At 44.1% G+C, this 22,663-nt stretch overlaps 8 protein-coding genes across 8 annotated transcripts; 2 read left to right on the top strand and 6 right to left on the bottom strand.

Moving 5' to 3' along the window:
- Positions 1–2,631: 2,631 nt before the first annotated feature.
- Positions 2,632–4,498, bottom strand: F9C07_2280416 (uncharacterized protein). Its single transcript, XM_071510433.1, has 3 exons — positions 4,244–4,498; positions 3,459–4,190; positions 2,632–3,413 (listed from the first exon to the last, which is right to left on the bottom strand). Exons 1-3 carry the CDS (start codon positions 4,306–4,308, stop codon positions 3,056–3,058), a joined length of 1,155 nt encoding a protein of 384 aa, XP_071366181.1. The 5' UTR covers positions 4,309–4,498; the 3' UTR covers positions 2,632–3,055.
- F9C07_2280415 (uncharacterized protein) lies at positions 4,499–6,823 on the bottom strand. Its single transcript, XM_041283832.2, has one exon. The coding sequence runs from the start codon at positions 6,612–6,614 to the stop codon at positions 4,845–4,847; it is 1,770 nt and encodes a 589-aa protein (XP_041139760.1). The 5' UTR covers positions 6,615–6,823; the 3' UTR covers positions 4,499–4,844.
- Positions 6,824–7,096: 273 nt separating this feature from the next.
- Positions 7,097–8,960, top strand: F9C07_2229056 (major facilitator superfamily domain-containing protein; the record flags this gene model as incomplete). The annotated part of the gene is made up of 5 exons (XM_041287801.1): positions 7,097–7,679; positions 7,736–7,999; positions 8,057–8,439; positions 8,505–8,729; positions 8,790–8,960. The coding sequence occupies 5 exons, from the start codon at positions 7,097–7,099 to the stop codon at positions 8,958–8,960; spliced, it is 1,626 nt and encodes a 541-aa protein (XP_041139761.1).
- A 523-nt stretch (positions 8,961–9,483) lies between these two features.
- F9C07_2280413 (putative 1-aminocyclopropane-1-carboxylate synthase) lies at positions 9,484–11,849 on the bottom strand. Its single transcript, XM_041287808.2, has 7 exons — positions 11,378–11,849; positions 11,280–11,321; positions 10,974–11,230; positions 10,773–10,918; positions 10,513–10,721; positions 9,807–10,461; positions 9,484–9,701 (listed from the first exon to the last, which is right to left on the bottom strand). The coding sequence occupies exons 1-6, from the start codon at positions 11,522–11,524 to the stop codon at positions 9,901–9,903; spliced, it is 1,362 nt and encodes a 453-aa protein (XP_041139762.1). The 5' UTR covers positions 11,525–11,849; the 3' UTR covers positions 9,484–9,701; positions 9,807–9,900.
- Positions 11,850–13,707: 1,858 nt separating this feature from the next.
- On the top strand, positions 13,708–14,013 carry F9C07_11441 (uncharacterized protein; the record flags this gene model as incomplete). Its single annotated transcript, XM_071507618.1, has 1 exon — positions 13,708–14,013. One exon carries the CDS (start codon positions 13,708–13,710, stop codon positions 14,011–14,013), a length of 306 nt encoding a protein of 101 aa, XP_071366180.1.
- Positions 14,014–15,117: 1,104 nt separating this feature from the next.
- On the bottom strand, positions 15,118–16,934 carry F9C07_2280412 (putative penicillin-binding protein). The gene is made up of 2 exons (XM_041287809.2): positions 16,667–16,934; positions 15,118–16,614 (listed from the first exon to the last, which is right to left on the bottom strand). The coding sequence occupies exons 1-2, from the start codon at positions 16,781–16,783 to the stop codon at positions 15,178–15,180; spliced, it is 1,554 nt and encodes a 517-aa protein (XP_041139763.2). The 5' UTR covers positions 16,784–16,934; the 3' UTR covers positions 15,118–15,177.
- Positions 16,935–17,942: 1,008 nt separating this feature from the next.
- Positions 17,943–20,046, bottom strand: F9C07_2280411 (amino acid transporter). The gene is made up of 6 exons (XM_041287810.2): positions 19,642–20,046; positions 19,572–19,585; positions 19,450–19,522; positions 18,707–19,397; positions 18,461–18,658; positions 17,943–18,407 (listed from the first exon to the last, which is right to left on the bottom strand). The coding sequence occupies exons 1-6, from the start codon at positions 19,800–19,802 to the stop codon at positions 18,177–18,179; spliced, it is 1,368 nt and encodes a 455-aa protein (XP_041139764.1). The 5' UTR covers positions 19,803–20,046; the 3' UTR covers positions 17,943–18,176.
- Positions 20,047–22,089: 2,043 nt separating this feature from the next.
- On the bottom strand, positions 22,090–22,578 carry F9C07_11438 (uncharacterized protein; the record flags this gene model as incomplete). Its single annotated transcript, XM_041283833.1, has 1 exon — positions 22,090–22,578. The coding sequence occupies one exon, from the start codon at positions 22,576–22,578 to the stop codon at positions 22,090–22,092; it is 489 nt and encodes a 162-aa protein (XP_041139765.1).
- Between the last annotated feature and the right edge of the window lie 85 nt (positions 22,579–22,663).

Here is a 22,663-nt window from a genome sequence, read left to right as displayed (position 1 = left end):
GTGACCCTAATGTTGACCCTAATGTTGACCCTAATGTTGACCCTAATGTTGACCCTAATGTTGACCCTAATGTTGACCCTAATGTTGACCCTAATGTTGACCCTAATGTTGACCCTAATGTTGACCCTAATAGATTATATATATATTAATATATTTTATTATAGAATCTAGAGTTAATAAAATTTTTATTATCTAGTTTTTAATAGAGTTAAATTAATTATAGCTATTTTAATAATAAAAATAATAATACTATAAAATAGTAAAAATATATTTTTTAAAATAATAATTATCTTTACTATAATTAATAATAAATTCTATAATTAAAACTATAGTAATTAAATAGAATAGAATTTATATTTAAATAAAAAAAAATAATTATAAAAATAATTATATTATATTAAATAAGATTTTATATTTTTAAATATAATATATTTAATTTATTAATTTAATATAAAATTTTAAATATATTTATTTTATATTATTTATTTTTTATTATAATAATTTAGAATTATTTTCTCTAGAATTTTTTTTATTATTTTTTATTATTAAAAAAAAGATAGTAATTATCTATTATAATTAATACTATTTTTTTTACTATTATAATATTATTTTATATAATAGATATTTTTTAATATATAGAATCTATATATAGATAATAAATATTAATATTTATTATTATAATTATATATATTTAATTATATTATCTAAATTTATATATATTAATAATAAATAATATAATATCTAGTTTTTTTTAAATTATATTATTATCATTTAAATAGTTTATTTAATATATTATATTATTTATTAATTTTTATATATTATATTTTTTATAATTATCTATATATATTATATATTTTATTCTATAGAATTATTTATATTAAATAATAGAGTAATTACTATAGTATATAATATATTAAAATTATTAAAATATATTTTTATAAATACTAGATCTATTTAATTATTTATAGCTATAAATTAATATTATAGATTTTTTTAATTCTATTAAATCTAATTTAGATCTTTATTATTTTTTATACTATAATAATCTATTAGATTATCTAGTTTATTTATTTTATATATATAAAAATATATAGTTTTTTTTACTAGTCTCTATAGATATAGATATAATAGAATTTTTTTTATAATAGAAATATCTATTAATATATTATAATTATATATAATTACTATAGCTCTATTTTTTAAAATTATTATTATTTTTATATAATTTAGTTTTTTTAAATATATTAAAACTATTTATAGATTATTTATTAATAATTATATATAATTTTTAAATTTTATTTAATATATTAATAGTTAAAATAACTATAGTAATATAATAATCTATTTAAATATATAGATAATTTAAAAAATATTTAATTAATTTAATAAAAAATCTTAATATTTTTTATATATAAAATAATATTTTTCTATTATTAAATAATTTACTAAATTTAAATTATTTTAGTATATTTTTTATTATAGATAATATTTTTAATATAGTATATAATTTTATTAGATTATATATTATATTAATATTTTTTATAAATTATTATAAATAATAGAAAATAAAATAGAATATTAATAGAATTAAAAAAAAATAATATATAATATATAGCTTAATATAAAATATTATTATTTTTAATTTAATATAGATTATAATTAACTAATTATCTTTAAATATAGAATCTAAAATAAAAAATACTATTATTAATATATTATAAAATAAAAATAATAATTTAAGATTTATTAGATTAATTAATAAATTATTATTAGATTTAATTAATTTTTTAGATTAAATATATTTAATCTAGAATAAAATATAATTTAAATAGATTTTATTAAAGCTATTAGTATTACTAGTATTACTAGATAATTAAAATTATAGATATTTAATAAAAAGCTTTATTTAATTAAATTATATTCTAAGTAAATTTTTAATAGAATATTATAATCTATTTAAATTAATTTTTATTATTATAAACTATAGGATTTATATTTAAAAATTATTTAAATATAAATTTCTATAGTACTTTTTAATTTATATTAATTTAAATATTATTAATCTTATAGTTTATCTAGTATTATATTTAAAGTATTTTAATCTATAATATTTAGTTTAGAAAAAATCTTAATCTACTCTATTAATTTATAGCTACTGTTGGCTCTACTTTATTCTATCCTTCTATAAATGCTCACCCCCTTGTGGACTAGATTATTTAGAATTATATAATAATTTCTTTATTTAGTATAATAAAATAAATTATTTAAAAATTAGAATTCTTTATATAATTCTAATATAGATATATTTATATATTATATAAGTTAGCGGCCCGCCAGTGGCTCGCTTATATAGGATCTAGTTGCCTTAGGCAACCGCCGTTACACTTATACAGGACCTAGTTACCTAAGATAATTGCTATTACAAAAAAATTAATTCTTAATTTTTCTACTATAATTTCTAATATAAATTTATAGTTAAAAATCCTTAAGATTCTCTATATAATTTTTAGATAGAGGCTACTATATATTATTAAAAAGATAATAAATATAGATACTAATATTATTAATCGATTCCCAAGATATCTATATACCTAGAGTAGGGTATCCGGCATAGTTAACCTATATAACCATTATCAAATCTGTGACATTGTGCATCGCATTATATCATCTACAATGGATATGGCCTTGTGGTGGATGTCTATTCACCTCCTATTGAAGTAGCTAGAAACATCTAGACCATGGAGAAATTAAAACATACAAATTCCCAGCTATCCCAGACCCTCTTTTCTGGCAAACAAAGCGACATCTGGACTAGCGAGGTTGTCAGCTCTCCCTTCCGACCTCACAATTGCTTTGCGCTTCGTGATTATTGGGAATCTATTTGGATTCAAGCTGCTATGCAGGCCTCTACAGTAATGATTGCTTCGTAATTCCCACTATTGCTTATCGTCAGGTTGATATGTCAGGGAAGACGAGCATCCTAAAGAGTCACGTCGAGGTTTTCTGTGATATCCATACACTTACCTGTCCCTGCTCTTGAAAAATGGCTGTGACGCTAAATTTTCCATGCTGTCGCAGCTTTCATAAGCATCCCCAGGATCTCGAGGTCCTGTCGGGCATCAGACGGAGTCGTCTTTGGAATCTTCCCCTCCGCGACCCATTGATACACTTCTTTTAGCTCAAGCATGAAAGGATCTTCGTATGTCCGCCGTGTGGTGGATTCCATATACGATCCGTCCCGTAAAGTTTCCTTAACCACCATTGTTGTCGGCAAACCTTTGATGAACGGGGAATCGATGCACACCTTAACAGTCTTAGTGTCACCGAAAATCTCTATCGAGGCGTCGAACCTTGCGACCTGATCGACACCGGACTCGTAAGCGACCGCGAAGTTGGGGTACTGGAAAATTGCACTGTCATCGTTAGCCTGGCTAAGACAGCGATTGTTTTGATGTTACCTCCAAAATGGAGACCCCACAGTGGCACAAGGTGAGAATCCTATGACCCCCTTGGGCATACCCATGATCTCCCGCATGGCACTCAAATCATGTGAGCCAAGAATAGAGAGCATCTCCCACATCATATGTGTTTCTTTCGTGACGGCAATTCCAAGCTCAGCTTGGAGAGCTTGCTCCATGTCATCAAGTGTTTTTGTACGTAGCGCTTCGGTATCCGCCTCGCGATAATCGTTAAATGTCTTTGGATACGTCCCGGATTGTGCCACAAAGACAGAATTCGGCCCAATGATATCCCGGACACGAGCATAACGTATTTGTTCAATGCTTCCAACTTCTTTGACTGCATCGACGAAAGCTGCAGCATATCTCCTCATGTAACCAATGAACACTCTAGCCCCACCTGCAGCTTCGTCCGCAGCAATGATTCGGTCCGTATCTTGCAAAGTCAAAGCAATTGGCTTCTCGATGAAGACGTACTTGTTGGCTTGCAGCGCGAGTACTGCGTGGGATGCGTGAAAAGCATGATTGCTTGCTATCAATACTAGCTCCACTTCCGTCGCATTGCATAGTTCTTCGACGCTCCGGGTAGTATTGGGCCTGCAGCTACCTGCAACCTTGAGCTGGCTATGCTTCATAGCGTCCTCGGAGACATCGCAAAGGTATGTGACCTGAAAGAGATGAGAAAGGGAGTTTAGAGAGGGCACATGGACGACTTGCGTGACCATGCCACATCTATCAACAGTTAGAATGCGCTCCGGAGCGAAGTGTAAATGACTCTAACCGACCCTATGATACCAACTTTAATGATACGGCCACCGGGCGCGGCTTGAGTAGGCGTCATGCCGAACATTTTGGAGGTTGAGTAATTCTTCAAAGAGGACAGCAGCCTTTTTCCTTTCCCGTGTATTTATCGACGTTGGATACGTACCAAGCATCAACCACTTGACTACCACGGGGGATGTAGCTATGATATATGTTGCGGAAGGGACAGTTGTACTTTACGTGAACTATTGAACGGAGCGGATCGGGTTAGTCGGGTCGGATGATCCGAAAGCTTCAAGTCCAACAGGTCCAACAATTGCCACGTTGCAAACTCATCACCTTGTGGCCGTACTCCGACGTGCTATGATCGTCAAAGGGCCAATGACCAAATTGCGCAACTAGGTAATTCGTTCATGGGCCGCTATTACGCCTCAACCTCAGTGTGCTGCGATTAGTTGAGAATTGACAAACATCGTGATATGTACAATATACAACTTTCAATCTAAGAGGTTTTATTGTTCTATCCCCCTATATCTATAAGTCCGAGAAGTTATTACTTTTTGTAGTGGTTTCAATCGGTTTTCAAATTATTTTTTAAGCATTTTTCAAATATCCGGAGAATGATCATTGAGATTCTATGATAGGATTTGAAATATCGTATTCAAATATAGGTATGTCCATATTAGGTAGGAAGCTCCAATCAAAACTGCTGAAACCCCCTAGTTCTTCCATATTGAATATCTCCCGTGGCACAGAAAGCCCAGCCACTGGGGGCTGTATCTGCGCATCTTCGTCAGAAGTAGCTTCGGATCGGAATGTATGTTGATGAAGAGACTCGGAGCATTGATCGAGGTATTGGAGCTGCTCGGTCTTCTGCAATTTTGAGAGACCAATTAATTTCGTTGCGAGTTTCAACGCTTCCGTTATCGTCGAGCTAGGTATGGCACGCGCCACGTCTTCGAATACTTGCAAGGCTGTTGGTATTTGTGCAAACGAGCTCGCCGTGTCGATGACGAGCATAGCGCAGAGAAATTGAAAAGGAACATTGGCTAGATGCCACCAAGGCTTCTGCTGCTGCGCAAGGCGCTTCGCTGCTTGTAGACCATCAAGCCCAATTTCAACCAGACGAGCGAATGTCTGCCTGTCGATATCAGCGGTCTCACTTGATCGTAGAACGCGATGGAAAGAGAGAGCCATTATAGTACGCGACAGCAGAACCGCGTCGTGGCACTGTTGGGAATTGAGCGCAGCTAGCTTTATAATACCGAGTTCAATTTCCCCATATGTGGGATGATTATCCGGAGAAAGCTCCTCCGAGATATGATAAAGGTAAATCATCTGTTCTTCTGGCGTAGCAGAAACAGGATCGGAAGGCGTCGGCGGCACAATTAAGGTATCAAAAGCAGTCTTGATCGGCGACTGACCACACTGGTTTGCAATCCAAGTGTTCAACAAGCGTGCGATCCACAATGTCCGCCGGGGCTCACAATATAAGCCCCGACACTTTGCGACACTATCTAGGTCTTCGATATCTGTCTCCATCATAGCGACGCTATGCATGGTCGTGCAGCTTGTAATCCACGTGGCATAGGTTCGGGCAGTTGAGCGCAGATATAGCGTTTTGAGCACCAACGCTGATATTAGGTCGAAGCTTGGTGTGGAAATCCGTGAAATTTCAGCATCTAGACAGGCTTGCGCATTTCGAGCAAGAGCCATGTGCCTTTTCTCTTGGGTTGCATCAACATCATCACTAAAAAGCGCGCCAAGGGCAGCTATGCCAAAGAGAATAGCATCGCGTGGTTGAGGCCCACCTGTGGAGGAGGACCTTGCAGTTATCATATCGTGAACTAGAGTTGGGCGCATGAAGGAGTATACTGGATGCACACTCTCAAAGTAAGTTGAAGCGAACTGTTGCATATGGTCCAACGATAGAGCTGAAGTTAACGTCGCAGACGCGTCATTGTCAGCGGAAGGTCCCAACAACGGCGCGGACTGCATCATCTGGTCAGGTTGTTCGTCGTCAAGGTGTGCTTGTAGTCGATCTGCGAGCGACTTGCTGGATGAAGCATAAGAGAGGGCTTCTCGAGAGATGGCCTCTCGAGACCGCCCGAGCTGTCGGCTTTTGCCTTCCGCATGCCGCTTGAGAGTTGGTCCGGTCCCTGATGAGGCAGGATTGGATCTATGGGTAGTTTGTTCTGGCCTGGATGTCTGGCTGAGAGCTCGCTTGAGTCGAACATGCGATTCGAGGGAGAAGTAGCATTTGTGCCGGTATCTTATGCAGGTGGTACACGGCTCCGTGCCATCGCAGCGCTTTTTCCGGTGCTTGCAAGGCTCACATGCCCTGAGAGCCCTATGACGCTGCGCTCCCCTAGTACTTCCCAACTGTTCCGCCATGTGGTCGGACGGGTCCTAGGTCGGTGAATATACCACCAAGAAACGAGGTGTCACAGACGGCCGATACAGTATGGTATGGTATGCAAAGATGGGGCCAATCTACCCAAGGAGAACCTATCCAATGATAGGATAATTAAGTTGCAAAAAAGATGAAAAGAGTGGATGATGCAAGGACATGTTAGGGTGTCCGTGTATTTTACTACCCCACCTTGCTCGCCACGAGGCTTCCCAACGTGGACAGAAGACGGTCGGGGCGGATCGGCAGGCTCCAATCGGGTGATCCGCCTGGCTCCGACCCTAACAAACGAGCCCGCCGTGCAGATTCGGCAATTTGTTAACGCGCTCAGCTAGCCCCGGTGCTGTGATTATCGTACATTGGTCAGAGACTATAACATATACAGACAAGAGAATACTGTCATGGACACCCTGCCACCTGGGACTGACCATCTTTCGGCTTCTGACATCCTGAAGAGTCGATGATCATGCAATCCATCAAGCAGTATCGAAAAGTTTACCAGACCATCCAATCCATAACTCACCTCGAATCACAAACAGTCGGCAACCACAATGCTATTGATCCTCATGCCTCAACGGATCCCAGCGGCCATGGAGATAACCAGGACAGGGACGCCAACATTCATCCTTTTACACACCGTCCCATCCCAGCGCCACAGAATACCCGGCAAGTGGCCGAGGGCGAGCAACGCAGCTGCGGCTCCAAGGATTGTGCAGCAGGCATGCATGATTTGGAAAAAACAAATATTGCGGATGCGCCGCCTTACATTGTGGTGAACTTTGATGGAGACTGCGATCCCCTGAACCCACAGAATTGGTCGTATGGCTACAAATGGATGGTCACTGGTGCCGTCAGTCTTACCAGCTTCATAGGGACCGGGGCTTCAGCGATCGACTCGGAGATTGTACCGCAACTCATGGAAAGTTTTGGCGTAGGCGAAGAAGTCGCTCTCCTCGGTACAGCGCTGTTCATGATTGCTTTAGGTCTCGGGAGCTTGATTAGTGCGCCGTTTTCTGAGATCTTGGGAAGGAATCCAGTGTATATTGTCAGTACGTTGTTGTGTGTCTCTGTGTCAATGCCCATCATGTCGCGCTAACACTCATAGGTCTTATCATTTTTGGTCTTTTCACCATGGGAGCTGCGCTTGCACCGGGAATCGGATCGTGGCTTGCATGCCGCTTTTCTGCTGGTCTGTTCAGCTGGCCTCCTCTTACTAACTTTGGTGGCACAATAGCAGACGTCTGGTCGCCGATCGAGCGGACCTATGTGTTTCCTGTGCTTCTTTGCTTGTGCTTTCTGGGACCTTTCCTAGCACCAATGGTCGCTGCATTCATAGGCGGTAGTTCAGTGGTCAACTGGCAATGGCCAGGTGCGCGCAACCATTCGGATTTGATGCTCCTGTAAGTCGACTAAAGCCTCACTATAGAATGGCTCACACTCATCTTGACTGGTGCGCTGGTGGTGACATTCCTCCTGTTCGTTCCAGAGACATTTCCTCCAGTGCTACTCAGTTGGAAAGCTACATCATTGCGCAAGGTGACTGGCAATCAATTATACCTCGCGGAGCATGAGGTGGACGCCATTCCACTCTATCGGAGACTTCAACGCAGCATCAAGTTGCCATTGAAGCTTTTACTTACTGAGCCGATCATCCAACTGTTCTCGCTGTACATGACCGTGATCTATACAGTCCTCTTTGGCTTCCTGCCCGGGTATGGTTTCATATTCGGTGCCCAAGGGATCTATGGGCTTGATCAAGCACACATCGGCCTTTGCTTCATTGGTATCAATGTTGGCTTTCTTCTATCGGTTTGTCAGACCTTCCAAGGAGTTATAGGCGCCTACTGACAAGCAAAACCTCCAGATCTGTACAGTCTACCCACGCAATTATTGGGGCGCCTATTCTGCCGATCAGCATCTTCTGGATGGGTTGGTCAAGTTGGCCCAGTGTCAGTCTCTGGTCGCCACTTGCAGCCAGTGTAGCCTTCGGCTTCGCGGTCATGCAACTCTATATCTCATGCTATCAGTACATCATAGATAGCTACGAGATTTACGCGGCGAGCGCTCTGGTGGGCATGACGTTAACACGATACTGCGTGGTAAGGACCCCGAAGACGAGTAATTCAGGAGCCCTATCGTGCTGATCAGTATGTCTTTAGGCCGGTCCTATGGTAACAGTTTCGGTACCCATGTATGAGAACCTAGGTGTGCACTGGACTCTCACATTGTTGGGATGCATCGTAACCCTGCTGGCACCGGTGCCATATGTCTTTAAGTACTACGGTGCCATAGCGAGGAAGAGGAGCAAGGGGGCAACGAGCTTCGAGTAAGGTGGCCTACTGCTAGCAGACAACGTCCTGGGGTGGAGGTGTTTGATAGTATGAGCCAGATATCAACTAAATCAATGAAGTAAAAAAAAGGAGTGCATTCAAACGAAATAACTACTTAGGTAAAGATGAAGGAAGGAGAGACAATGTGGAAAGGTCCTGGAAGATACAATATAGTACGGCAGGATCTACTTTCTTTCGCGACCAAGATTCGGTCACTATATCGCGATACTTTCCAAACCAATCAACAACCTAGTTACATGCTTTTAACTACATGATCAATGAAAATATCATGACATTCGAGATTTCTTCTAGAATGACGCTGGTCAGCTGTTCATCGTACAAGACGAGATGTTAAGGGACTTTCGAGAGCTGATAGAGGCACGAACATCCTGAAGTGTAGCACCGCCTAGATAATGAGCAAGGATCTCATCTTTGGGGGTTTAAGATTAGTTTGATGTGCTAGCATTAGTGCTGAAATATGGATGAAAACAGTAGATAGAAACTATCCAAAACATCTGTCGTCGTCCTAAGGCAGTCCCACGCATTTTAATTAAAGAATTTGCAACATTCAAGTTTCTGCCGACCATTGACGAACATAAATTGTAACGGCGGTTGCCTCAGGCAACTATATTCCGCCGGGTTACCTAACGCACAAATGTATTTATGTCAGAAACGCGCAGAGGATTCCGATCCTCAAGCGATTCGTTCTGTTATACTAGATAGGGGAACTGCCATACAATCCTGAACAACCTTTAGCCTTCTAGTACTGCAGTCTTGAAGGCCGCTGGCCGACCGCGCTCCGCAGCCGTACCGCCTATAGATAGTAGTACACCGGAGAGCGCTTACATAAATATACTAAATTGGGACACGATCAAGCAAGAGACTCCCATGAAGGGAAACCCCCCTGTTTGATCTTAAACCTTATTCCAGCCACTGAAACTTATGCTAGACCTGTGTCAAGTTCCTCTCGGAAGACCCCAAGGGCGTTAATCATACGATTCAGGCCCAGCCTGAGATACTCCTTCTCATGAGCGAAGACGATCCGGTACCAGCCAGGCACGTCGCCCCCAAAGTCAGCTCCCAGTGCTAGGAAGATCCTGTGCTTCAGCAACTTCTCTTGGAGTTTAGTCTCGAGGGCCCTTGCGGCATTTTCAGATGACACGTTTGCCTCTGCTTGCTTTTTCAAAGTGGCATTCACTTGTCTTCGGATAGGATCAAATAAATCGACCCAAACAAAGAAGCCAACATTCCCGCCCTTCTTGTAAGGGATCTGGTGGCTTTCCAAGAACCGGATCGTGATGGTATAGTTTTCCGCTAGGCGCTGGCGATTTGTTTGTATAAAGGATTGCACCCAGGCATCGTCAGAGAGGATACGCGAAGTGGCCAAGTCTGACAGAGACGAAGGGCAAGAAAAATACGAGTTTGCCTCAGCAGCACGGAGGAAGTTCACATTGTCCTGACTGATCACGCAGCCAAGTCTGATACCATTGGAGCCGAAGTCCTATACCAAAGTCAGTATATCCCACCAAAACAACATAGCCGAGGCTCGTACCTTGCTCATTCCCCAAAGGGCATGCACAAGGCTTGGGTCAATCAGACCGTCTTTCTTGACAGAAAGAACTGATGTGAAACTAGGCGCATTGGGAAAGTCTGGGTTCTTCCAAGTTGATAGAGCATAAATCTCGTCAGCGATGAGGTGTAGATTCTGTTTCTGACAAAATCGCATATAGGCCTCGAGGACCTCGCGAGTGTAGCAACGACCTGTCGTAGTGGATTAAAAGATGTGTAAAACATCCGAGGGTACGTACTCACCTAAGGGGTTCTGCGGGTTACATAGCAAAACGGCCTTGACGCGAATCCCTTGGCGTTGGGCGTCCGCAAGAGCCTTCTCATAGATGCCCACCGTCTCAGGACCGAAAGGATCCATTTCACCAAAAGAAACACCAATTATCTTCGCTCTTACCTAGTGTTAGCAGATTCAGTATGACGTTTATCCGGATGCCAGCCACTTACCCTACTCGGTAGCCCAAATCAATAGGGAAATTACCATAGTGCGGGCGAGCAAGCAGGACGCCGTCATCTTTGTCCAGGAGACAGAACCCGGAAAGCTCAATTGCCTGGCCCACGCCAGAGGTGACAAGAAGCTGGTTTTTGGTAACTGGGTTGACGGGGTTGAAATGGCGAGTAATGAATCGCGCAATCGTATCTCGAAGGCGATGGGAGCCGGAAAAGCCGTCTCCGTAAGTCAAAGAATGGCTGTCGACGGTAAACTTTTCTGGCAATGAGCACATGTGACGTGCGAAGACTGAAATCACTTACATTCTTGTTCATATGCTCGGTTATCTCATCGTGCATCAGGGTCTGCACAGGGTCAGTAATTGATGTGCTTTGAACTCTCTTAAAGAGAAATTGCTTACATTCTCAGCAACACCAAGACTAACATATCCGCCTGGATTCGTATCCGGGTGCCTCAGGTCGCAGACAACTTCCAATAACGGGATCTTACTCTTCGGCTCAGCAAACACCTCGCCTCTAGCAGAAAGGTTTGTCTTCTGGAATGCCATGGTGGGTCTCAAAAAAGGAGTGATTGCGGTGGCAGAAAAGGAAATTTGTGGGAACGTTTTGATATCGAATCCGACTCATGCCAGGGATCTCACACTGGGTTTCGTACATCAAGTCTTTATAGCAGAGCGATTCGACTTCAGTATCGGATATAGATGGACAGTCTCGCCTATCCGACGTCACTACGGCTGATTGATAGCCAATCCTCGCTATTGGAAGGCCAAAACTTCCTCCACTTTCATCAATTTGCAACTTTTGCATCGAAAGGTTTACTACTTACAGAGTGAGTAGGCCTCAAAACGCGGATCGGGCCGGGTCGGATGTTCCGCCCCCGAAGAGCCGCTCAAGGGCTTATTCACAGGCTGTTTACATTTTGACGGGGCCGTGCAGTCCAGCTTTACACTTCCCGCGCAGGATATGATGTAAAAAGCCACTCTGGACGCGTCTCGCTGACCCCCGGCCCCCAACTACTGATTAGTAGGGTAAGACTTGCGCGTAGTAATGGTGAGTAGGTATAGGAAAGCAAACTATTCGAACATCTACTAGCGTACAGGGAGGGAGCGAAAACGATGCACCAAATCAGAACGTTAAAAAGGGACCTGACAGCAAGAATGAGGCTATAACGAAGGGAATAGAAACGAAACACGAACAGGATGTGTACCGAGTCGACGCACTCGGATGGCCAGACGGACAAAATTTGGAAGGTCGATCTCTGGGGCTTCCACGGAAGGAAGTATCCTGTGGCAACCTGTCGTTGAAGCGTATAGAAGGAATATTCCCTGGGCCACACAGACTTTCCTAGAGATAGTGACCCCATCAATCACACGTGTCTGGAAGCTTGACTGTGGGTACGTGCAGACTCCATGCCTTAACTATGGATGGGATGATGGGTTGACGTTTATTCCACCCAATGAATAGCAATATGGTCCATATCGACCTACAATGACAGTCATATACCAGTAGACCCCATAGAGATGGACGACCACCGATTGGAACTACAGAAACTGTTTAACTTCCACACACACGTCGAACAAAGAGCTATCCATTGTAGAGCAAAGATACAATGATTCTCCTTCAAAGACACTCCACCAGACCCCTCTTCTTGCCACGTGTTGCAGTGTAGCAGTGAACATCTTTCAAATGATATTCTAACTCCACCAGACTGCGAGTCCTCGTCTAAGAGCCTGGTAAGTGACCCCGTGAGCTCGGCATCTGCACATTCCTTCCAACTGAACATTTGGAGATCGAGACCAGGCATGGAAGTCCTGACCAACGACCCCCAGACACAAAACCTACACATCCTCCTCATCCAAGAACCACCACTCACAGCATACAATACACAAGAGAACCAATGCGCCTGACATCTCTACCAATCAACTTGCCCAGAGGACATCCACAAGAACCGCAGTTTACTCTACGTAAACAGAATCACCTCAACGACATCACACTGACCGATCAAATGCAATCATCCCGATATTACAGCAGTTAATAACATGTACAAACTCTGTTTTAAACCCATTACTTATATAATCATTTAATAAAAAAATATTATTCATTAATAAAGATTAAATGTTTGAGCTGCTCCAGTAGAAGGGCTCTCACCATACATCGCCGCCTATCGTCGTTACATGCGCTCACTGCGCGCCTTTCATGTAATGCAAGTTAGCTTTTCACTGATGCGTGAGGGACTTGTGCCGGTGGGTTTGTCGTAGGTCTGTTATTTTTTTGGGAACACACAGGGTGTCAGCAGCAGAAGCAACTGAATGCCTACGTCTAGGACTAGTACCCTTGTGACCGCTGTCCAACATATGCGCATACTATGAATCGGTCTGGAGCGCTACCTCAGGCAACTAATGGTCTCTTCTGCCAGATACCACTTCGAGCTATCGACTTATATGGCAGAACCTGCAGCAGAAAGAGGATGGATTGACGGAATAAGATACAAACGACGACCCGTAGGGATCGCTCGTCGGACCCCTCTGGACATAATATATCTCTGTTCTGCAAAATAAGTGTCACCATATTAAGCCCTTAATTAACCGACTGTGGGATACTCTGGCAATTGACTGGTTAAGATTGAAGACCTCAACGTCTTGCGGAGGCATCAATTTGTGGGACGGATCAGTCGCCCCAGCCTCAGAATGCAATTTGCTAGGGCGACACATGTGCATCATCAAGCATCAAGATGCTGCTGGCACACATGTGGCCAGGCTTCTCTTGCCAATGGGAACGCTTTGTTCTTGCTGTACTGAGACAGCATCAGAGTCTTAAACACCAACACCCAAGCACCACTCTGGGATCTCAGAGACCAAGGAACAAACAGACCATGAAGACATTCACAATCATCAGTTGCCTCGTTTCCGCCGGGCTGGGAGCCGTAAGTCAGCCCGTTGAGATGACTCCAACTTCGCTTCTACAACGGACTCGCTTCTTCAACACACTGCTTCCACATAGCCGATGTGACCTCGCCGTTACTGACAGGGAGAACTAGGTGCTCGGAAGAGACGCAATACAACTCGAGTTTAAACCTAACACGGGCAATCGAGTAAGGGGTGGTAGTACATATCTGCAGGGATGACGCGAAACCACTGTCAGAAAGCGAATAGGTGTTGAACATGACTTCATACCCTATTGCCAATCACAGCAGTGACCTTCATTTGCGGGCCGCATCTGACCCAGTCACGGCAGGGCTGACGGGAAACAGGATAAAGTAACCAAGCCTCAGTGCTTCCCGGAATACCGATTTGCCCGCCTGGACAAGATAGCAAGCAGCATTGACCATCTCCGCGATGTTGTTGCCCAAGACACCATCTGTGTGGCGCAGCCAGGAAACTGCGCTCACTCATCCTATCTGGGACACTCCTCCATTTTCATCTGCAATCAGATACAATCAAACGATCTGAGATGGGCAGGAGGCCGCGGTTGACAAGATGCCACAGTTAAACTATCCCATCCAAACAATGTGCATAGACCTCATCGACGCCGCCAGGCAACTGCCCGCAGCCTGCCATTTTGGAAGCAATTATACATATAGCTACATGACCAACACGACCTCAGGTCTGACAGCTATCCATATCTGGTAGCCTTTGGCAACAACTATTCTTTTGGTTCGCCCTGATTTTAGGACAACTTGATTTCGTTGCGTCCAACCACTTAGAGTGTTTCCAGGGTTGTTGCGGGGGTAGTGGTGCCAGTGATGGGATCGACAAGTAGCCTCAGAATAAGGTCTTAGTCGTTTCCTTTCCTTTTCCATAAAGATGGTTATATTAAATTATTTTGAGTGATCCTGTTTGCACTGAACATCACGAAGTCTACCGCAGCGAATGTTTCTGCTCTCGGGCAGAGCCACGAATATTTGCGCAGTATTTGCATATTTAACTTGGGAACGTGATCAGTCGAATGTGCATTTTTTTTTTTTTGCCGTAGTTATTTGGCAGTTTCTCCAGTTCTGGTTAAATACAATATTGACCCTATATTATCTCTCTCTATCTAGTATTACTAATTTTAAATTTTAATAAATATCTAATAAAAGTTTTTAAAAATATACAAAAACTATTACTTAATTTATAGAAAAATATATTTTTTAAAATAGTAGAGAATATAGAAATTAGATATTATAATAGTTAGTCTTTATATTATGAATTCACTCTATAGACTATATATCTAAATCTATTCTTTGAAACCAAATCTTCTCGCCGTTCATTTCCGGCTCCAAGTCTATTCCCACCTCGCTCACTAAGCCATTTACACCAATTCGAAACTCCGCTCGCACCCTTTCATGATCGCGAGGGTCCTGGTTTCTCTCCCTCAGCGATGCCAACCAGAACTCCCCACTTACATGCTCCATTAAGATCACAATCGGCACCTCACACGTCAGTCGATCCGCAACGAGGCCGAAACCATCTATATCCACCCTGAGCTCCAGCCTACCATACCCCGGATGCTCGTACAGGCCCGCATACTCCCACACTCCGAGCGTAGGCGGTATTGGTACGACAGGCAACCTAGGGTATAAAAGGTCCTTCGCATGTGCCTGCTTCTCCCTCCATGTGGCAATTCTCTCTGAAATCTGCTGTTGCCAGTCCACCCGATCGTGGGATGGGATTCCAAGCACCTGATCCAGTAGATGCATATACAGCACTACCTGCACGATATTGCTCGTCAGCGTAGTGTTCCCTGCCATGACCAAGCCCCACTGCCGTCGTGGAAGATACATCATTGTGCATCCATAACCAGCAACACTACCATCGTGCCAGATGATATCTTCACCATGGTAGTTATCCCGTGTCCAGCCAAGTGCATACAAATGCGTACCGGGGAACATATTCGTCGGGTCCTCGGCAATAATCGTACGTGGTTGTATGAGCGCTGCATGTGCATTTTTGCTCAGGGGCCCGCTACATGTCATCATACATCGAATCCACTGCGCATAGTCGACGACACTACTGATCATGGCACCAGCGCCAGATCCGCCGATGATGTCGGGGCATGGTTCGGGGGTATATTCGCTTTTGTTCGCGTTCCAGGTGTAGCCCTGTGCTAGGATATTGTCGCCAGCCTGCGCATCATCACGTGTCCAGTAAGTGCTGTCCATGTGGAGGGGCGTCCACACGCGTTGAAGCAGGAATGTCCCGAGGTTCTCCCCCGTGAGGGTCTCAATAGCATGGGAGACCGCTGTATACATGAGATTGTTATACATGTATTTTGTGCGCAGCTCGGCTGTAGCTGGGAGATATCGCAAGATGCGGACTGCGTCTTTGATGCTGCCGGGCGATGCTCCCGTTCCACCGTAGTGGCGGATATGATCGGGTATGCCTGAGCGGTGGGAAAGAGCGTCTTCGATGGTGATCTGTGCTGTGGTGTACTTGTCCTCGAGGACAAAGTCTTCGCGGATAATAGATGCTAGGGGTGTCCTCCAGTGGATCTGGTCTGCTGTCGTGGCCATTCTAGTGCTATTCTCTCCGTGGTGGTTATTGATGTCATTGATAACCAGGGACATGGCCGCTGCGGTGAACGCCTTAGTCGTACTGGCCATGTAAAATAGGGTATCAGGGGTCGTTTTGGTGTCAGGATACTCGGCGATTCCGTATCCCTGCAGACGAGTTAAGACAAATGTTCAGTAGCAGTTGGTAAGGGGCATATACTTTAGAGAAAGTCCTGGATCCGTCAATGACTGCGATGGACATGCCCGGGACGTGCCATTTTTTTAAGAGGACATGAACCAGCGCGTCGAATTCGGGGGTCAGAGGGGAGTGCATCATTGCGAATCAGGTTCCGAAAAGATTATGCTTCTCTCGAAGGTGAAGGCGGGGTTCAGTCTTAGGAAGATTACCCTAGGGCGAATAATCCTTGCTAGTGTGGAATGGGATTCACCGGAAGTTAAATATCTCCGCTCCAATGCTTGAATATTACATTCTCAGATACAAGGTATCCTTCAAAAGGACACTTTGTATACACCGTTCTGGGACCTCACGTTGCCTGAGACTTGAGATATTACGTCTTCGACCATATACCTCGTACTTGAATCAGAGGTTCGCCCCGGCCAATTTGCCTTAAGACTACCGCTAGTATTTCATTTTTAATTTTGCTAGGTTTGTATCGGTTATTAGCTGATGAACTTCTGTTAATATATATGTCTTTAGACGTCCGTATTTTAGTGTTCGCGGACAAATATAAGACCAACGTCGAGGTCGTTATAAGGCAGTCAAAAGCTCCGAGCGGCACGTTATATATAGAAGACTCAATATTTCTATATATATATCTTATTTACATATATTTTCTTCTATTTTAGAGACCCTTTGCATCTCGCTACTTACTCTTTTTAATAAATTTATTATAGATATAGAAATACTTTAAAAGGGTCCACGACTCGTTCATGGATCTTGCTCCATTCACCGTCCCTGGCTTGAGCCTTGAAGGCGATTGTAACGGGCATGACAGGTGCCGTTCGTAGAGGTTGCTGTGTGATGTTCGTCCGAGCGGGGAGTGAGCATTTTCTGACGTTGTCCTTCGAGTGTGCCGGGGGCCCCGAAAAACCCGCCCCTACGGCTGACTAAATCTAGCTAACGGTCAACCGACGATTTTATACCAAAAGCTTGGGTATTTATCGGCAAGCAGTCTCTCTCCCTCTGGTCTGACTGCTAATTGCACATCGAGTTCGTGGTTAAAGCTGTTGACAATATCAGCCGGAAGTAGGTTCTCTAGAATAATAGAGTCATCCGTTTTGATGACTTTGGAGATTATGTCGATGTCTGTATCTGCAGATAGTCGCTGAACCTAAGGCTTGGGAGTATCGATCATGGGTAGAATGAGGGCTATTTCTCCTTGACTATAGTCGTGAACCTATCTCAATCATTGAAGACGAACCGGAAGACACCCAGTTAGTTGAAGCTCGGGGGGAGCGATGTTACCAGTACTGTTCTGATGCTTTAAGCGTCACTTAATTGACCTTTTGCATATTTACATCCACTTGCAGGTGGGATAGAGTATTTACATTGTAGAACATTGTTCAAAAGAAAAAAAGAAGTGGGCGTTTTGTCACAGATACCATAACTGCTTGTCCATTCCCCAGTGATAAGGCTGTGCAATGTCATCAGCAGTGAAAGCTATCAAGTCCAATTGCCCACCCATCACTGTAGACCTTTAACCAATGCACTATGTATCTGTGTTGGCGCAGGTAAAAACGCTGCTGTTGGTATCGTTATGAATAGCCGTCCCAGACGCATATAAGCCCAATACACATAAGATGAGACCGATCAGGGCAATTCCAATGTTCAGTATGGTCAGCAGGATTTTCTTTGGGCTGGAAAGCCATTGGCCATAGTTCAGATGCAACCAATAAATCCCACTCAGCCCATAACTGAACCAGCTCGCGAACAGGGCACTCTGGAGAGGCGTTAGGTATGTTTGTTGGAAATTCTGAGGAAAGGGTGACATACAATCAAGCTGTTTAGATTGCTAAAAACAGGAATACCCTCTGAAATGATCCAGGCGACAACCCAACAGGTCAGGCCTAGTGCGAGCCAAATACTGACGGACTTCCAGCTGCGACTGTGTAGGAGGTCCGATTTGCGGCAGGCCCGGAAATAGATATATTTCAGACCGATGTGACCGTTTACAACACCTGCGCCGACGATCTGGATCCGGTTAGCAATATTCGATGGGTTGGATTAATCAGTTCGTACCGTTGGGATGGCAATGCCGTAGGCAACCTTTTTCATCACAGGTCCGGCGGAGGTCAAGGCAGGAGAGGCAACGTCAGTTCCAACATAATAATAGATGACGACCGCGGCAGTGAGATACAGGCAGATCTCAAAAGACTGCAACATGAGTAAGGACTTGTTGAAATCCTTAGGATTCTCCATTTCAGCAATGAGACCAAAGAAGGCTACATGAGCGCAGTAGGCGAAGACAATATTCGACACTGCCTGGAACCCTGTGTAGAGATTTGTCTCTACCGTGGCATGAATAACCCGATTAGGGTGATCCTGTACGCCCACGGAGATCATGGTAATCATGACCGCGCCGAAGATGCTGAGAAAGGAAGCGAACGAGACCCACGTCATACCTTTCATCGTTCGCGGGATAGATAACACCATGGAAATGAGCATGCCGACCACGCTAAAAACGATGGAACAGGTGCCGTGCTCGGTGATTGTATTCATCATGACACGGAAGGTCAAAATATGACTTCCCATGACAAAAATGCAAAAGAGAAATTGACCGAGACCGAAGAGCTCACGCCCAAAACGGCCGAGCAAAATTTCTCCGGCATCTGCCAGACTCTGAATGTGAGGATAGCGCTGGCGAAACAATCCAATATTGTAGCCTGTGTATAACGCGAGAAGGCCGAGACCGATGATCAAGATAACACCCCTAGTTCACTGTCAGTCACCGGATGTGCATCTCCCTCCCTCGTAGTACTTACGGGACGAAACCCAACGTGGCCACGGCTGCTGGCAGAGACAACACTCCCAAGGAAACAGATTCGCAAATCATAACTACCTTCTCAATTAGTGATAGCGTTCGATGCCTGGCGATGATACTTACGCAGGCCGCATTGCCTATTTACTCAAGTTCTTAGCCTGTGACGAGCCTTGCAGGGAGAGGGGATACATACCACCATGTCAAGGTTTTGTACTTGATCTCAGCATCCTCTTCACTTCCGAATGCATCCTGGACTTGGCCAGCCATGATATCCCTCTTCTCGGCATCTGCATCGAATTCATCCTCTTTCTTGTCCACCCCGTGATTATTGGGGTACGCTGGTAAGACATCCATGGTGTGTACTCTAAGCGACCTGGACGAAAGACAATGGGATCAGGGGAGAGCGTTGTAAGAGACTAGTATATATATAATCCGTATACGAGTGAGATCCAAGTGTGAGGAATGTGAGGAAAGTGTGGGAAGGGGTAGGAGAAGAAAGGCGGGTAAGACGGGGGTACCGTTCCCATCAGACGGTGGATCCTGGGGTATTTGAAGCAATCTTGACTAAAACCGCAGTAGCTCATCGCCAGTGCGGAGTAGTATGATTATTCCCGCATTTTGCTGTTCTTGTTACATAATTGCACAGCAATTCTACGGAAGACGCTGATAATATGTGGGTCAACTCGCTCCACACCCCGCCACGATTATGGGCCCATGAGACATTGGAAAAGACGTTCTCCATATTTTCCTATCGTTTGCCGCCCTTGTCGCGTGGAGACTACGTTGCTTCCCAGACGTACTCCACCGTCGACACAGAGGTGCGGTGGTATGGCCTGATATATGTCGTCCAGTATGTTTCCAAGATGACTGCAATAGATCTTGTGGTATTTAAGGTTTGCAGGCATGCTATTAAACCTCGCACTAAGGGAAAAATTGGCTCTGGGTAGGAGGCGAGGATTGGCTGGGTGGGTTCTAGCCTCGAATAGACTTTTTTGAGACCATTCTAGAAGGACGAGAAGGAGGAACGGTTGCACCCTTCAATCCTCCTGCCCACATCCAAATTAGGTTACTAGCCTAGAAGATCCTGTGCCAAGTTGATCTCACTTGCTGAATCCTCCCCAGTATAGTTTATCATATTAATTCTCATCTTACCCGCTATATGCGACGGCCAACGGACGCCGATGTAACCTCTTGGCCCAAACACTTGTGAGACCTTTCTCCAAACAACACATCAAATATCCAGTCACCTGTTTAGGGAGACGTGACACGCAGCCGACCAAACCCGCTTTCCAAGCACCATGATAGCACCCACCAGGTGCCTGCTTCGGTGAGCAAGTATAACATAACGGGGATCATGAACGCCGCGTTTGACTCCACCCGCAGCGAGTATCCTATTGGCAGTGGTTATCAGTTCCTGGTCTAGTGCCCAAACCCGGTACCGAACCTTCGCTGTGATCCCGCAGATCGGACGGAACACGCGGCAACCTTGTGGCGATGTCGGCTTGCTATCTTATCGGCACGAAAGAATTCTTCCAGGTGGGAAGTTATAAGTTATAGTCGGGCCTAACTCGGCCTTTATTATCGCCTGTACTATACCTCCGAGTATAGAAGAAGATAACCATATCTTAGGCAACCTTGTATTTGGATTTCGGAACGCGCGAGTCCTATTGGCGAACTACCGTTGCCGAGGCACGCGTGCAGATTTCTCCCAGTCGCCACCTCGACGTGCAAAGGCAGAGACAGAAGTGGCCTTGATCCCTCACGGAGAGCCCGAAGGCCATATTGATAAGAGATATGTGTGGAGCCAGCGGTAGCGAATAAAGGGTATTAGAAAAGACTCATGCAGTTGAGCGAATTGAAGGCAGATAAGAACCAATTCAGGCAGCCAGATACGTCTGTTCGAAAATTAATGGAGTAAACACAATTCAAGTTACAGTATCAGTGCGACGAACCCAATGCATATCGGATCTAGATAGTAAGCCGCATTTTCCCGCTCGATCTAAGTAAGCTACGCCTACCAGAATGTTGAGCCCCATATCTGCTGGCATATCTGCCAAGACTTAGACCACCCATCCAGGACAGGCGCGCCAATTAGAAACGCAAATCTATCGCGAACTAGTCGGTAGAACCAATAGCTTCTCTGGGCGTCAGCCACCTAGTCATCCAGAGGCTCAGCTAAAGCCAAGTTCAAGACACCAATACTAAGTCTACTTTGCGAGGGGCGTTTATCCAAATGAAAACGGTGTTGTATGGCGCCGACAGTCAAACAGACTATCTTAGCTTCTACTTGTATCCTTTGATTACAGAGCGACATACATCAATATATCGAGGCACTTGATATATGATTACTATCTCAACCGTAGGGTCATGCCATGAAAGCAGAAAAAGTAAGTCAAAGTCCATATGAACATCCTTAGTACACATCACAATCCCTCCGGCATCTCAAAATCATTCCCGAGGAGACCAGTAAAGTGTGTGTTATACATCCCAATACTCTCAAGGCCCATTACCACTCACAAAACCTTATAGGCATGCCCAATGCGAAAGCAACAAACGCCAGGGCTAGAAGCTGCCGGCCGAAAAGAGCTGATTGTCCGGACTTCCCCATTCTCGAAAGAAATATCGTGCCAAACGTTCTACCCTACAGCAGCTTGTCTGCTACCTGTTGGAGTGCGACCATCGCACAAGCCTCATCGAAATCCCCACTGGGCGCACCACCAACACCGACAGCGCCGATTGTCTCATTTCCGACTTTGATTGGCACGCCACCAGCGAGAATTAGGAAATCATCAACGGCGGCAAGTTGGGCAGCGCCAGGATTTTGAATGTTCTTGACCATAGTACTGGTCGCGGTACGCGACGATGCAGCTGTATACGCCTTCCGGCGCGCCGCCTCGGGGGTGTGGATAGCTGCATTGTCAGCCCGAAGGAGCGCGCGCAGGACGCCCTCACGGTCAACTACAGCAGCCGATACGCTGTATTGCTTCTTGGCGCAGTCCTGAACTGCATCCTGGGCGATTTCGAGGGCGAGAGTAAGTGGAACATTCTGTTCTTGAAGGAGTTTCGTGGATGTAGCGGTTGAGAAGGCCGCCGCCATGCAGCCAAAGATCATCCAGAGTTTGGTCATCATTTTTGCTTTTCTTCTTGGAGCTGCTCGTAGGGTACTCCGATTGGTGAACTCAGGATGATGATAGACGCAAAGTATCTTTCGTATA

Source organism: Aspergillus flavus, chromosome 1 (genome assembly GCF_009017415.1).
Source record: "Aspergillus flavus chromosome 1, complete sequence".
In the NCBI taxonomy this organism is placed as follows: Eukaryota; Fungi; Ascomycota; class Eurotiomycetes; order Eurotiales; family Aspergillaceae; genus Aspergillus; species Aspergillus flavus.
Note: the sequence above shows the minus strand (reverse complement) of the source record. Positions and strands in the feature narration are given on the sequence as shown.

What these genes read in the sequence shown, in the direction of transcription:
- F9C07_2280412 (XM_041287809.2), bottom strand. Translation starts at nt 16,783, where the DNA reads ATGATGCACTCCCCTCTGACCCCCGAATTCGACGCGCTGGTTCATGTC. An exon ending in GATCCAGGACTTTCTCTAAA is followed by an intron (nt 16,615 to 16,666) that starts GTATATGCCCCT and finishes ACTCGTCTGCAG; the next exon opens with GGATACGGAATCGCCGAGTA.
- F9C07_2280413 (XM_041287808.2), bottom strand. Translation starts at nt 11,524, where the DNA reads ATGGCATTCCAGAAGACAAACCTTTCTGCTAGAGGCGAGGTGTTTGCT. An exon ending in GTCTTGGTGTTGCTGAGAAT is followed by an intron (nt 11,322 to 11,377) that starts GTAAGCAATTTC and finishes GACCCTGTGCAG; the next exon opens with ACCCTGATGCACGATGAGAT. An exon ending in GATTTGGGCTACCGAGTAGG is followed by an intron (nt 10,919 to 10,973) that starts GTAAGTGGCTGG and finishes ACACTAGGTAAG; the next exon opens with AGCGAAGATAATTGGTGTTT.
- F9C07_2280415 (XM_041283832.2), bottom strand. Translation starts at nt 6,614, where the DNA reads ATGGCGGAACAGTTGGGAAGTACTAGGGGAGCGCAGCGTCATAGGGCT.
- F9C07_2280416 (XM_071510433.1), bottom strand. Translation starts at nt 4,308, where the DNA reads ATGTTCGGCATGACGCCTACTCAAGCCGCGCCCGGTGGCCGTATCATT. An exon ending in ATTAAAGTTGGTATCATAGG is followed by an intron (nt 4,191 to 4,243) that starts GTCGGTTAGAGT and finishes AACTGTTGATAG; the next exon opens with ATGTGGCATGGTCACGCAAG. An exon ending in GTGGGGTCTCCATTTTGGAG is followed by an intron (nt 3,414 to 3,458) that starts GTAACATCAAAA and finishes TAACGATGACAG; the next exon opens with TGCAATTTTCCAGTACCCCA.
- F9C07_2280411 (XM_041287810.2), bottom strand. Translation starts at nt 19,802, where the DNA reads ATGGATGTCTTACCAGCGTACCCCAATAATCACGGGGTGGACAAGAAA. An exon ending in GCCACGTTGGGTTTCGTCCC is followed by an intron (nt 19,398 to 19,449) that starts GTAAGTACTACG and finishes ACAGTGAACTAG; the next exon opens with GGGTGTTATCTTGATCATCG. An exon ending in GCAATCTAAACAGCTTGATT is followed by an intron (nt 18,408 to 18,460) that starts GTATGTCACCCT and finishes ACGCCTCTCCAG; the next exon opens with AGTGCCCTGTTCGCGAGCTG.